This window comes from Gorilla gorilla, chromosome 21, assembly GCF_029281585.2.
Source record: "Gorilla gorilla gorilla isolate KB3781 chromosome 21, NHGRI_mGorGor1-v2.1_pri, whole genome shotgun sequence".
NCBI classification, from domain to species: domain Eukaryota; kingdom Metazoa; phylum Chordata; class Mammalia; order Primates; family Hominidae; genus Gorilla; species Gorilla gorilla.
The window spans coordinates 9,830,813-9,846,122 of NC_073245.2; the positions used below are offsets into that span (position 1 = coordinate 9,830,813).

At 43.8% G+C, this 15,310-nt stretch overlaps 1 protein-coding gene across 1 annotated transcript in view; it reads right to left on the minus strand.

Annotated features, from left to right (window-relative positions):
- Nucleotides 1–10,193: 10,193 nt before the first annotated feature.
- The window catches only part of LOC115933187 (SH3 domain-containing kinase-binding protein 1-like), a 112,522-nt gene continuing 107,405 nt past the window's right edge, over nucleotides 10,194–15,310 (minus strand). The window contains exons 6-7 of the mRNA XM_063702347.1: nucleotides 13,924–13,987; nucleotides 10,194–12,667 (exon numbers count right to left, since the gene is read on the minus strand). Coding sequence (XP_063558417.1) covers nucleotides 12,626–12,667; nucleotides 13,924–13,987 — 106 coding nt within the window. The 3' untranslated portion in view covers nucleotides 10,194–12,625. The remainder of the gene's footprint in view (nucleotides 12,668–13,923; nucleotides 13,988–15,310) is intronic.

Sequence of the window (15,310 nt, forward strand, 5' to 3'; positions counted from 1 at the left end):
GCAGTGAGAGTGGGCATCCTTGCCTGATCTTAGGGGAAAAACATTCAGGTCTTTCACCCTAAGGATGATGTTAGCTGTAAGTTTTTTGTAGGTGCTGTTCCCTCTGTTCCTAATTTGCTGAGAGTCTTTATCGTGCATGGGTATTGCATTTTTTTGCAAATGCTTTTTATGTATCAATTGATAGGACCATATGATTTTTTCTCTTTAGCCTGTTGATATGGTGGATTACACTGACTTTCAAATGTTGAGCCAACCTTGCATTCTTGGAATAAATCCCACTTAGTTGTGGCATGTCATTTTTGTTACACATTGCTGAATGTGACATGCTAATATTTTATTGAAGATATTTGCATCTAGGTTCATGAGAAATATTGATCTGTAGTTTTGTTTTCATTTTTTTTCGTATTGCCTTTGCCTTGTTTGTATATCGGGGTAATACTAGCCTCATAAAATAGCTTGGGAACTATTCTGTTGTCTTCTCTCTTCTGGAATAGACTGGGTAAAACTGGTGTCACTTCTTCAAATGTTTGGTAGAATTCTCCAGTGAAGTCATTGAGACTTGGAGATTTCTTTTTCAGGGTGTGTTAATTACAAGTTCAATTTTTTCTAATGGTTATATAACTATTCAGATTGTCCATTCTATCTTGGTTAAGTTTTGATAATTTGTGGTTTTCAAGGAATTGGTCCATTTGTTCTAAGATGTTGATGTCATAAAGATGCCCAAGATGTCATAAAGTTGTTCTTATTTACTATACTTTTAATGGCTGCCTTCTCTCTTTTTATCTTTTTCAGTTTTGCTATCTAGCCAAGTAAATGTAAATATTCAAGTCTACTGATGAGCCCATCAATGATAGTCTTCATTTCAGTTACTGTGTTTTTTTATTTCTAGCCATTTGATTCTTACAGTTCCCATCTCTGCTGAAATTACCTATCCGATTTTGCATGATGTCTACTTAGGTTGTGAGAGACTTTAACATAGTAATCGGGCTGGTCACGGTGACTCACACCTGTAATCACAGCACTTTGGGAGGCTGAGGCAGGCGGATCACTTGAGCTCAGGAGTTCGAGACCAGCCTGGGCAGCATGGCAAAACCCCATCTCTACAAAAAAATACAAAAAATTAGCTGGCTGTGGTGATGCATGCCTGTAGTCCCAGCTACTTGGGAAGCTGAGGCAGGAGGATCACTTGAGTCCAGGAGGTTGATGCTGCAGTGAGCCGTGATCACACCACTGCACTCCAGCGTGGGCTACAGAGTGAGACTATATCAAAAAAACAAAAACAAAAACAAAAAAAAACTAAAACTAAAACCATAGTGATCATAATTATTTAAAATTCCTGCCTGTAATCCCAGCACTTTGGGAGGCTGAGGCAGGCAAATCACCTGCAGTCAGCAGTTCGAGACTAGCCTGGCCAAAATGGTGAAACCCTGTCTGTACTAAAAATACAAACAAAAAATTAGCCAGGCATGATGGCATGCACCTTTAGTCCCAGCTACTCGGGAGGCTGAGGCAGGAGAATTGCTCGAACCTGGGAGGCAGAGATTGCAGTGAGCCGAGATCACATCATTGCACTCCAGCCTGGGTGACACAGCAAGACTTCATCTAAAATAAATAAAATAAAATAAAATTCTCTGATACTTTAATAGCAATGCCATATCTAAGTCTGAATCTGATCACTTGTCTCTTCAGAATGCTTTTTTTCTTTTGGCATGCCTTGTAATTTTTGGTCGAAAGGTGGACATTGTATATAGGGCAGCAGATACTAAGATAATAAACCTTTAGTGTGGGACTTTATGTTGATCCGGCCAGGAGTTGGGCTGTGTTGAGATTTGTTTTCCTATGTACATTACATACTTCAAATTCCTCTAGTGATCTTTTTTTGTCCCCCACCTCTCTTGGCTTTGGGGCTTCCCTTTGTGCTGCTCCCCAACGTCTGTCTCTTGCCGTCTTCCCTGCTATTGTTATTCCTGGAGGCTTGTTAGCATGCTGTTGGGGGATGGATTCTCTAATATTCTAAACTTCAGTCTTTGGAGTGCACAGTGGGCTTGTGTCTCGGGTGTAACTTTCACAGTTGTTTCTGTTTCTCCTCCAGGGACAGAGCTCCCTCCCATTCCCTTCTCCCAGCTGCAGTGGGTATCTACAAGTGTTTTCAGTCTATAGACTTGAAGCCCTTTTCTCTGAAGGTTGAATTGTTTTTAGTTGAGATGAAGAGCTAGAGTTGAGTGCAGTTCCCTCCCCTAGTTGCAATGGTAATTCACCAGGGCCCTCGGACCATGTCTTTCCCCATGCAGAATAGCCTTTTGTTCCTTAAGGGAGAAGGGTCTGAGTAGATTTCTCAGTGGTTCCTGAGCCAGCACCATGAGTTTTCTCTGGATTTCCCCTGATCTTCCCTGTGAGAACCAGGTGGGGTTCCTGGAGGAAAAGCCTGCAGAAGGATGACAGTCTTTCTTAGGAGCTGCACACTCTCAAGCTAGCCCACAGTTGGCTTCCAGAAATTGGTCAAATTTTCTAGCCTGACCTTTCTACCTAGTTCTATGGCATCTGGTGGTTTCTGCCCTTGGTAACCAAATGCTCAGATCCTGTGTCTTGCAGGAAGTGCCTAGCCTTTTTTTTTTTTTTTTTTGAGACAGGGTCTTGCTCTGTCACCCAGGCTGAAATGCAGTGGTGTGATCACGGCTCACTGCAGCCTCAAGGCTCGAGTGATCCTCCTGCATCAGTCTCTCAAGTAGCTGGGGCCACAGGCAGGCGACACTACACCTGGCTATTTTTTGTCCTTTTTGTAGAGACGGGGCCTTGGCATGTTGCCTAGGCTGGTCTTGAACTCACGGGCTGAAGCAATCCTCCCACCTCGGCCTCCCAAACTGCTGGGATTACAGGTGTGAGCCACCACACCTGGCCCAGATTTTCAAATGGCCATTTGCTCTTTGAACTTAGTTCTCTATTAATTTCCAGTCTGTCCAGATTTTTTCTTGTTGTTAGCACAGGAGGGGATTTCATGCAGCTCTTCCATATCTCTGAGCTGAAACTGGAAGTCCTATCTATTCAACCATATTTGATCTAAAAAAATGTTAGTTTCACATGTTTCAATCAAATAGACTACGGCATTATTTCTGAGTAGTGCACCTTGTTTTGCTTCAGCCAAGGACAATTAGAGATTTCTGGAAAAGATTGCTGTCAGCTACTCTACACACAACTCACTGGGAATGAGTTGATCCCCCCATGATGGTGGTCTTCAAACTTATGCATGCATCAGAATTACTGAGAGGACTTGTTAAAACACAGATTGTTGGGTTGCTTTCCAGAATTTCTGATTCAGTAAGTCTGGGACAGGGCGCAAGAATTTTCATTTCTACCAAGTTCCCCAGTGGTGATACTAATGCTGTTCTTTTGGGGATCACATTCTAAGAACCACTGCTCTATGGCTCTTCCTAGAAGCTCAGCGCTTATCTACCTTTCCCACTTACTCATCACTTTGAGAGCAGATGGTTTGCCCTGAGAGGGAGCAATTAGGTTCTCAGCTGACCTCAGAGAAGAATCAAGAGTCAGCAAAGAATTCCCTTTTTTTTTTGAGACAGAGTCTTGCCGTCACCCAGGCTGGAGTGCAGCCTGCAAGTCACCCAGGCTGGAGTGCGGTAGCATGATCTCAGCTCACTGCAACAGCCACCTCCCAAGTTCAGGTGATTCTCATGCCTCAGCCTCCTGAGTAGCTGGAATTACAGGTGTGTGCCACCATGCTGGGCTAATTTTTGTATTTTTTAGTAGAGACAGGACTTGTTGGCCAGGCTGGTCTCAAACTTCTGTCCTCAAGCAATCCACTCGCCTCAGCCTCTCAAAGAGCTGGGATTACAGGCATGTGCCACCATGCCCAGATAATTTTTCTATTTTTAGGAAAGATGGGGTTTCACCACATTGGCCAGGCTGGTCTCGAACTCCTAGCCTCAAGTGATCCACCTGCCTCGGCCTCCCAAAGTGCTGTGATTACAGGCTTGAGCCACCATTTTCAGCCCAGAATTCATTTCTTTTTTTTCCTCCAGAATGAGTATAGGAAAAAAAAAAACAACTTTACTTTCTAAAACAGAGGTAGCCACAGGTTTCTAAGTAGTGACTGGACGTCTTAGAGAAAATGGTGTTCAGATGACATGAACTTGGTTTTGAGAACCATCATAATGCAAGAAGCACTCTCCTTAGGATCTGGGTGTTGGCTGAGACTCATATAGAAGTAAAGTGCTCTGAAGGCTTTCTTTGTATCTGTTTCTTTTGCTGTGGAGCTTCCCTACTGCCCCAGTTTTGTACTAAAGTTTTAGTAAAGGTCAAACCGGGCTGCTCAAATGTATAGAATAAATTGTATTTGACATCAGTCACAATTACCAATTCATCTATTCAGTCAACTACATATCAAGTGATTACTATTAATATATATCTGTCAATGTTTTAGGTGCTGGGGATAGAGCAGTGACAGAAAAGTCACTATCCTCAGAGTGGTTTCATTCTAAGGGAGGGGAGATTGAAAACAGAAACAAAGCAAGCAAGGGAAAATAAATGAAGGAGGTATTGATATGGGGACTCTGGGGGTGGGTCAAGGCTAAAGTTGCTCTTTTATTTAGAGGGGTAGGGAGGGCCTCTCTGATGAGGTGACACTGGAGCAGTGACCAATCAGGAAAAAAGAGATCCTGACCTGACCCCCATCAGGATTTAGGCAAATGCAACTTTAAGGAAAGATGGGTGGTTAGTCACTTGTATATGCTAATGTTAATAATTAACTAAGTTTATAATTGGCCAAAAATGATTTTTGCTAAAAATATCAGGCAACTTATACTCACGTTCCACATTTTGGAATTATCTTAAGGATAGGTCAGAAATGTGGACATAGGCCAGGCATGGTGGCCCACGCCTGTAATCCCAGCACTTTGGGAGGCCAAGGTGGGTGGATTGCTTAAGCTCAGGAGTTCAAGAGCAGCCTGGGCAACACGGTGAAACCCTGTCTCTACCAAAAATACACACACACACACACACACACACACACACACACACACACACACACAAATGTAGCCAGGCGTGGTGGCGTGCATCTGTGGTCTCAGCTACTTAGGACGCTGAGGAGGGAGGATCCCTTGAGCTCAGGGGATGGAGGTTGCAGTGAGCCGAGATGGCACCACTGCATGCACTCCAGCCTGGGTGACAGAGTGAGACCCCATCTCAAAAAATAAATAAATAAATAAAAAGAAAAGAAAAAAGAAAAAAGAAATGTGGACATAGATTGATGCGTAAAGATGTCCATGACAACTTTATTTTAAAAAGAAAAAAATTAAGTTCGTGAGAAATGTGCTTCTTTCCCTGACCTTCCCTCCCCTCAAGGCTCCAGTGGGCGTGTCTCCTCTGTCACGCCAAAGCTCTGGGGGCTTTTCTATGTGGTTGTGTTTTGTATTGAGGAAGACTTGCCTGTTTACCTGCCTACTTCTGCCAATTTGACACCGAGCTCCTTCAGGGCAGGGACTCTGTCGCATTCAGCGCCTCTCATGGCATCTGGCACATCACCATAAGCACCCTATATATGTTAGATAAGAGATTGGTCAAATGCTTTCTGGAATATTTACAGATGGAATACTATGCAGCCATTACAAATTGTTTTCACAAAAAAAAGACAAAAAATGATATTAAGTATAAACAGCAGGCTATAAAACTATAAATACAGAATGACCTTCTTATCAGAGACCAAAATTAAAGGCTGTTTCTGAGAATGTCTGTCTTCTCTTTATATTTTGTATTTTCTACTTTGGGCATAAATATTCGCTTCATATTCAGAAAAAAAAGTTATCTAAAAATTATCAAGGTGACTTTGTTCTACATTTGAGACTACAGTCACCACTCTGGTGCTCTAAACTTTTTTTTTTTTGGCGGCGGTGGGGACACAGTCTCAACTCTCTCACCTACACTGGAGTGCAGTGGTGCAAACACAGCTCACTGCAGCCTCAACCTCCTGGGCTTAAGTGATCCTCCTGCTTCAGCCTCCTGAGTAGCTAGGACTTCAGGCACGCACCACCAAGCCTGGCAAATTTTTGTATTTTTTTTGTTTGTTTTTGTAGAGATGGGGTCTCCGTATGTTGCCCAGACTGGTACTGAACTCCTGAGCTCAAGCAATCCACCTCCCTTGGCCTCCCAAAATTCTAGGATTACAGGTGTGAGCCACCGTGCCCGGCCTAAACTTTTTTTTTTTTTGAGAGAGAGTCTCACTCTGTTGCCCAGGCTGGAGTGCAGTGGCACCATCTCAGCTCACTGCAACCTCTGCCTCCCACGTTCAAGCGATTCTCCTGCCTCAGCCTCCCAAGTAGCTGGGATTACAGGCACCCACCACCACGCCTGGCTAATTTTTGTATTTTTAGTAGAGACAGGGTTTCACCATGTTGGCCAGGCTGGTCTTGAACTCCTGACCTCAGGTGATCCGCCCGCCTCAGCCTTCCAAAGTGCTGGGATTACAGGCGTGAGCCACCGTACTCAGCCTGGCCTAAACATTTTTAAGACATGGAAGATTCATTGGTGACACTTTCATCGACAGGCCCATCCTCAGCATGTGAAGTGTCCTCAATTACCCTGAAAGTTGTCACCCTCAGCTGTACCGTTTTGTCTTCCTCATCACCCCTCCCAGATTCTCAGCACCACCCACACGCGTCCCTATCAAAGCAGATTAGTTCTACCTTCAGGCCTGAAGCTTCCTCTGATAATTCCTCTTTCAATTCATGTCCTTCTCCTCCTTCCAGATTCACTTCCTCCAAGAAGACTGCCCTGATTGAGAACAAAGAACATTTTCTGAGAGCTGCCTTGGGACGACAGCAGGGAAATGAGCAGGCATTTCACACAGGCATCCGTTTACTCCCTATTCATCTATTTCCCTTCGGCATTCAAGGGCAGAGCTTCAGCCCCAGCCAAATTCTTGGTTTTCTCAGATTGACTCTAAGAAATATTCATGAAGCTTGAAAAGAATCTGCTGTATGTCTCCTAAGACATCGCTGTTTTCTTTTTTTTTTTTTTTTTTGAGACAGGGTTTCACTCCAGTCACCCTGGCTGAGGTGCATTGGCACAATCTCAGCTCACCGCAACCTCCACCTCCCAGATTCAAGCAATTCTCGTGCTTCAGCCTCCCACATAGCTGGGATTATAGGCGTGCACCACCACATCCGGCTAATTTTTTGTATTTTAGTAGAGACAGGGTTTTACCATGTTGGCCAGGCTTGTCTGGAACTCCTGAGCTCAGGCAATCCACCCACCTTGGCCTCCCAAAGTGCTGAGATTATAGGCATGAGTCACCTCGCCTGGCCAGACATCTCTGTTTTTCTTTGGGGGAAATAACCTTGGAAATGTTATTGATTTCTTCATGTTTTTTCGTTTGGTTTCAGGATGGCTTTTACCAGCTGGGTTAGTTTAAAATTTGGTTTGTAAATCCCTTAAAACTTTTGTTTTTATTTATTTTTTTGAGACAGAGTATCACTCTGTCACCAGGCTGCAGTGCAGTGGCGTGATCTCGGCTCACTGCAACCTCCCCCTCCCAAGTTTAAGTGATTCTCCTGCCTCAGCTTCCCGAGTAGCTGGGACTACAGGCGTGCCACCACGCCCAGCTAATTTTTTTTTTTTTTGTATTTTTAGTAGAGACATAGAGTTTCACCATGTTGGTCAGGATGGTCTCGATCTCTTTGACCTCATGATCCGCCCACCTCAGTCTCCCAAATTGCTGGGATTACAGGCGTCAGCCACCATGCCCGGTCCTTTTTTTTTTTTTTTTTTTTTGAGATGGAGCTTCGCTCTTGTTGCTCAGGCTGGAGTGCGATGGCATGATCTTGGCTCACTGTAACCTCTGCCTCCTGGGTTCAAGCAATTCTCCTGTCTCAGCCTCCTGAGTAGCTACGATTACAGGCGCCCGCCACCACACCCAGCTAATTTTTGTATTTTTAGTAGAGACTGGGTTTCACCATGTTGGCCAGGCTGGACTTGAACTCCTGACCTCAGGTGATCCGCCCGCCTCGGCCTCCCAAAGTGCTGGGATTACAGGCGTGAGCCACCGCGCCTGGCCTTTTTTTTTTTTTTTTTTTTTTTAATAGAAGCTATAACGAAAATTTGCATTTCCAGGGCACCTTCCCATCAAAGAGCTCAAAGCTTGCAAACAAATCTTAGCTTTCTGAAGAACTGGTAATATTCTATGGGGTGGGTGGGAACAGGGAGCATTCAAGACTAAAATGACATTGTTACATAATTATCTGCATAATTTAATTAAACTTGTTGCCACTTAAAGAGAACAGCTCCATGAAGCTGGTTTGCCAGGAATTCAGTTTTTTTATTTTTGTTTTTGTTTTCTTTTCCCTCAGAAAATTCTAGCTACAACCTACTACATCACCTCGTTCTGTTGTTTGGTTGAAATAAGTTATCACCTATTGCTCCAACAAGAAAAAAGGAAGAGCCCATATTATTGTGAATTCCAAATTCACAAACACAGTGAGCACCCAATCATTTGTGGGAAGGGGCTGCCCCCACAGCCACTTCAATTTGGAATCAATTCAAAAGACATGAAATAGGCCGGGTGCGGTGGCTCACGCCTGTAATCCCAGCACTTTGGGAGGTCGAGGCGGGCGGATTACCTGAGGTCAGGAGTTCGAGACCAGCCTGGCCAACATGGTGAAACCCCATCTCTACTAAAAATACAAAAATTAGCTGGGCATGGTGGTGGGCGCCTGTAGTCCCAGCTACTCAGGAGGCTGAGGTGGGAGAATCACTTGAACCCGGGAGGCAGAGATTGAAGTGAGCCAAGATTGCACCACTGTACTCCAGCCTGGGTGACAGAGTGAGACTCCACTTCAAAAAAGAAAAAGGGCATAAAGTAAAACCACCATGTGGGAACCTGTACTGACTTCATGGATTCTTGTCAGTTGCACAGGCCGCCTCTGCTCCACATGTTGGGAACCAAGCCTTGGTGACCCTAGGAATAGGACTAGGAGTGACAGGAAAAGTTCATCCCCTTAAGAGACCTGGTCCCTGCCTGTCCTTACACCACTGATATTTATTTCTGGCTTGGCCGTTGTGCGCCTTCACTCGTGCTAATTTTGGGCACAGCATCTTCTTCCCTGGGTCCTAAGTGCCAAGGCTTCCCTCTGTCGGATGCCACAATCAGTCACGCTGAATGCCGGTCACCCACGCATGCGTGCTTTGTTATGGTTCTCGTTTGTACAAAATCAAAGAGGGAAGCTTTCACCAAGCCCCCTTGGTGCCAAAACATCTCGATGTTAATTTGTGCTAAAATAACTAGAGGACTAAAACCTAATCTCATACCACAAAAAGGAGACCAGGATGACCTCGTGTTACAATACAAAGGCCTTTGTGGGACCTGGGGATTATTTTTATACAGACCGTGGCGAATTTGAGCAATAAATTATACATCCTGCAGTTTTCCCATCAAGGAGCGGGTTATGAAAGGAAAGAAAACCCTGCGACTAATAAGCAAAGACACGTGTGAGGATACACACAGGATGTCCTTATGGAAGAAAACAAATTATGTACTTGAGTGTGCCACCTAGAGGACTGTGTGTGAATAAAAGTGGCTTGGCCAGGTGCGGTGGCTCATGCCTGTAATCCCAGCACTTTGGGAGGCCGAGGTGGGCAGATCACCTGAGGTCAGGAGTTCGAGACCAGCCTGGCCAACATGGCGAAACCTCGTCTCTCCTAAAAATACAAAAATTAGTTAGGCGCGGTGGCGGGTACCTGTAATCCCAGCTACTGGGGAGGCTGAGGCAGGAGAATCACTCGAGCCCAGGAGGCAGAGGTTGCAGTGAGCAGAGATCGCAACATCACACTGCAGCCTGGGTGACAGAGTGAGAGTCTGTCTCCAAAAAAAAAAAAAAAAAAAAAGTGGCTTTACACAGTTATTTGAATAATGACTTAAAATTTTTTACACTAAAAAAGAATTTATACCTAACTGGCATTTTCTGATTAGATATGAGTATAAAACTGAACAATTTAAAAAATAGAATTCACAGGCACAGATTTCACAGATTATTTCTGTTCACTTGGGAAAGATGGGGGAGAGGCACTATATTCCATGTCTTCTAAAGATATTTCTATAAGAGAAATCTAATTGTATAAAGTGGAGAAAAATGGTATTCCAAAAAAAAAAAATCATTCCTCTTGGACCATGACAACTTTGAACAAAACTATTCTCACAAAATTTCATTTTAATCATCTTCTTTACAAAGCACAATACTTAAGACTTTTCTAAATACAACTTTATAAAATGAAGCAAAAAAATAATCTCCATAGATGCCTGGTCGAGTCCATGCTGAATGCAAAATAATTTTTTTTTCAAAAGTGATACTTCCAAGCTTTTCAACATTCTCGATGGGTCCATTTTGTAAAGAGTAAAGATGGTGGCAGTTTGGGTAGTGGCTCCTCCAGTTCCTTGACACAGAATCCTCTTGCTGGGTAGCCCGAGGGGCAGCAATGAAGCTAGACATACCAACTTCTCCTTCCAGAATCACTTCTCCCTCTGCTTATACAAAGGAAGCCAATGGCCTCTATGAGGGGGAAGACATCAGCTCTCTACATTCCATGTTGCCAGTGCTCCATGAGGGTGATCCAACCTCTCAATTTCATCAACAATCCTACTCTGTATACACATTATATAAAACTATATAATTAGGGATTTTCATAAGTAGATGAGAAATTTGAACATCAAAGAATCCAATCTGCATTCTTAGATCATTAGGTCGTGGGGAATCTCTGGAATCTTCAAGTTTAACGCAGAAATGCTTATAACTGTCAAGGGGTACATGGATATTTTACGCTGCTCTTGGGAACCTGTCACTCCTGACCCCAAGCACACTGAACCCGAGGCTGCTGGAAAGGCAATATATCCAGGGATGGGAATGGAGGGTATGAGGTTTCCTTCCTTATACACTCCCTTCCCTTAATTATGCCCCCACCCAGGAAGACCAAGGTGTTTGGGCTCCTTAAATACTCGGAGGGAAATAACAGTCTCAAGTAGCAAGGATGAGCACATAGGTTAAGAGGAAGGCAGGAGGAGGGAGGGAGGAAGAGAAAGGAAGAGACATTTATTTGTAATACTATCAATGATCAATAATGTGATTTTTTGTTTTTGCATCGCTTCTTCAGTATTATCAACTCCCATTCTTTGTGGCTGTGCAAATCTATTAATGTTTAGTAGTTTCACTATTAAACTCAGGAAATAGACAAAGCAGCTTTTGAGAAACACATCCAACATCTTCAGGGGCCATTAAGGGACCACCCCCTCCATCCCTACCCCTGAACAGTCTCGCAATACAGTAGGCCCCTCATTTTCAGCTAAGGATGAGAAAACAGTTACATAGTCTAAGGCTGAACTGTTCATATACTACAAAGATAAAGCGGACAGGCAAACATCAGTTTCCTTGGGAAAGAAAAAGCAACTCCATAAATGCAAGAAAGTTCCAATGGCTACACTTCAACATGACCCTCCTCCCATTCTCTTGGACCTGAGGAAGGGGTTACAAGTGAGCAAGGCAAATGATATTATGTGAATACAGTTTAAACGATAACACACACGGGTAACCCAGTGCAGGAAATAATACAACTTTCCCTCCCTTGTTTTCATTTGCATCTTACTTTTATTTATTTTTGCTTTAATAATGCATATTCTGTTCACGCAAAAGGGGCAAAGGACAGAAAGCAGGGGTTTAACTTGGCTGATGAAAAATCAAGCAGGATGACATTTCTAGTTTCATGAACAACCTAAAAGTAGGAGAAATAGAAAAGTCACAGCTGGTACCACAGAGCACGCCCAACTTCACAGCTGTCTCCTCTTAGGACCTTTGGCTAGGGTGAGAGAAGCTTTGAAGACAGTGGCCTCTAGTGGACTTGGATAAGTGGCAGATTTTTTTTAATTTTTAATTTTTTTGAATCATGGTAGCTGCATCACAAAAGCTCCAATCAAGAGGGTGGTAAAAAGAAGGCACAGATCATTGCAAATACCAGACTTTCTCTTTCTCTTTTTGTAAATATACCATCATATATAAGCTAAAATTTCTCTTAGGGTGGTGGGGTTTGCTGGCAGGGAAAGGGACAGGTTGAACCTACAATTGCATATGTAATAGAATCCTAATGGGGGGACAAAGAGCGAGGCAGCTCTTAGCCTGAAGCAAAAGAAAAGGACACTCGCTTCTGACTACGTGTAGTACAAACACTAGGGAAGTCTGTGACAAAACGCGATTAAAAAATCATAAAATTATAAAGCTTGTAAATGAATAATCTGAAATTACATTTTATTAATGGAAAATATCATCAAAATAGTACCACTATGGACTAAACTGCCTGAGTTTTCATTTCACATTGAGATCTCAGAGTAGAAAAGCCTTTAGCACAATTTTGCTCTGTGTAAGTCACAACGAGTGCCAGCCCCAGGACTAAACCCTGGGGAAGATTCTCCTCTTGGATGGAATTTGTGTTGTGCTGTCAAGACTTTTGTGCTAATCTTTCAAACAGGGACATTTTGAGGCAAACCTTTAATCTTTTGGCACAAGATTATTTTGGCTGGGGCAGAAAATTTGAGTCTCGGACTCAGGATGAATAATGTGACATTTCATTGATCAAGTATTCATTTTGATTGTAGAGCTTTCTTTATGTCGTTCACTTCCATCTAGAAAGAGAAAAATAAGAATGGAACAAAGTCATAATGAATTGGCTGGTTTTATAGAAGCTGAAAGATTATCAACCTGGTCGACTGAAAGAAAACAATCAATCTGACAATTTTAAAGGTGACATGACATCTGAATAGACAATCAACAGCAATGCCAGAAGTGACATCAACACAGAACAGGCACACAGACACGAGGCACTAGGAAATGGTGCACATTTTGATTCTCAGGCTGCCAGGCTGCAAAGTTTGTCAAAAGCAACAATAATTCCAGTTTCTTAGCCAGAGGGTAGAGCAGGCGGTCTTAACAGGCTGGGCCATCTGGCAGTGTTGGAAGGCAGCTGTGGTTGGCCCAAGGGGGTGTCTGTCAGCACCCCCAAAATGATGGCAAGCAGCGACCTATCCTTTGTTAAGCAGCATGGGTCCCCATCACCACAAGGGCGCCAACTGGATGAAAGCTAAAAGTCTACCTTCGGTCAATCAGAACTCCCACGCATTCTCTGCCATTTGGTAACAGCAGTGTTGAATCAGAGGCTACAGGGGACAGAGCTCTAACACCCTGGCAGGACAGAAATGGCCATCACTGAGAAATCAAGAGCAAATGCCCCCGAACGTGGACAGCTGTGGCCCCTGGAGCCATAGTGACCACATATAGAGGCCTCTTGGAAATGGAGGTGGGAGAGGGGCTTTTCACAGAGATGTTTAAGATAAATTCCAGGCTGGGTGCGGTGGCTCACACCTGTAATCCCAGCACTTTGGGAGGCTGAGGCAGGCGGATCACCTGAGGTCAGGAGATCGAGACCATCCTGGCTAACACAGTGAAACCCCGTCTCTACTAAAAATACAAAAAATTAGCCAGGTGTGGTGGCACATGCCTGTAGTCCCAGCTAATCGGGAGTCTGAGGCAGGAGAATTGCTTGAACCCGGGAGGCGGAGGTTGCAGGGAGCCAAGATGGCGCCAGTGCACTCCAGCCTGGGTCACAGAGCGAGACTCCGTCTCAAAAAGAAAAAAAAAAAAAAAAAGATAAATTCCAAATGAGAAACCCAATTTGGGGCACATTTCCTAATGTTTCCCTTCCCCAAGACTTCCTGGGGAAACGATATGTAGTAAGCCCATACGATTCTAAGAAGATGGTCACAGGAAATGTATCCAGATCTGCAGAGAGGTGACAATCATTTATTTTTGAAATAAAAGCCCTGACAATGTCCTGCCCCACTGAGCCTAGGACTCACGGGCAGCAGAACCCAAAGGGACGCACCTGCAACCGAAGCCGGATTTTCTTCTCTTCATCCAACTCAGACAATAACTGTTTAATCTCTCGTCTGAAAAGCAAATGGCAATGAAATTAACCAAAATCCCAGACTTCCTTCATCAGAGATCAGAAATCTCTTATTATCACTACAAAATCCATCTGATCCTTTTTTACAAAGAAACTGTGGACAAAACATCATTATTTTCTTTGCATTGTTACTGCTTAAAATTTGTTTCAGACAGTAAGGCTCACCATTATTCTGGGGCCCCTAAAATATGTAGCCAGCAACTGGTGGGTGCGGAAGTGATCTTTGAAATCCCTTAGTCCAAACTTCTCTCAAAAGGATAAGATGGGGAAACTGAGGCCCAGCGTGGTGGCCTGACTTGCCCAATTACTAGACTTCACGTAACCTGTCAGAATATGACAGGTTCATATTCTGTCATCTTCCCCGTAACCATTCCTTTATTACAAAATCACTGGGCTTTAAATGTACTTATTATAATTTTTTTTTTTGAGACAAGGGCTTGCTCTATTGTTCAGGCTGAAGTGCAGTGGCACGATCACAGGTCACTGCAGCCTCAACCTCCCAAACTCTAGCGATCCTCCTGCCTCAGCCTCCTGAGTAGCTAGGACTACAAGTGCACACCACCATGCCAGGCCAATTTTTAAAATTATTTTTGTAGAGATGGGGGTCCATGTTGCCCAGGCTGGTCTTGAACTCCTGGGCTCTAGCAATCCTCCTGCCTTGGCCTCCCAAAGTGCTAGGATTACAGACATGAACCACTAAGCCTGGCTCTTCTTGTAATTTTTATTGCAGATGTTTTTACCACTCCATATATATTTCCTTTATTTTATTTATTTATTTATTTTTATTATTATTATTTTTTGAGATGGAGTCTCACTCTGTTGCCCTGGCTGGAGTTCAGTGGGGTGATCTCGGCTCACGGCAACCTCCGCCTCCTGGGTTCAAGCAATTCTCCTGCCTCAGCCTCCCGAGGAGCTGGGATTACAGGCACACACCACCATGCCTGGCTAATTTTTGTATTTTTAGTAGAGACAGGGTTTCACCATGTTGGCCAGGCTGGTCCCGAACCCCTCACCTCAGGTGATCAGCCCACCTCAGCCTCCCAAAGTGCTAGGATTACAGGCGTAAGCCACCGCACCTGGCCTAGTTCCTTTATTTTCAATAGGGTTTTTAATTGCTGAAAGGTTACTGGTATGTTTTCATGGATTCTCACAAAATCCTACACAGTAAGTCCCAAAAACTTGGGGGTAAAATAATTGGAGTAACGGTATGGCAATCATGTCTTAGAGAAACTGGCATGACTTAGGATCCACGGCCTAATGCCCTTTCCAACATGAAAAATAATGAAGTGCACAGCACTAACCATCC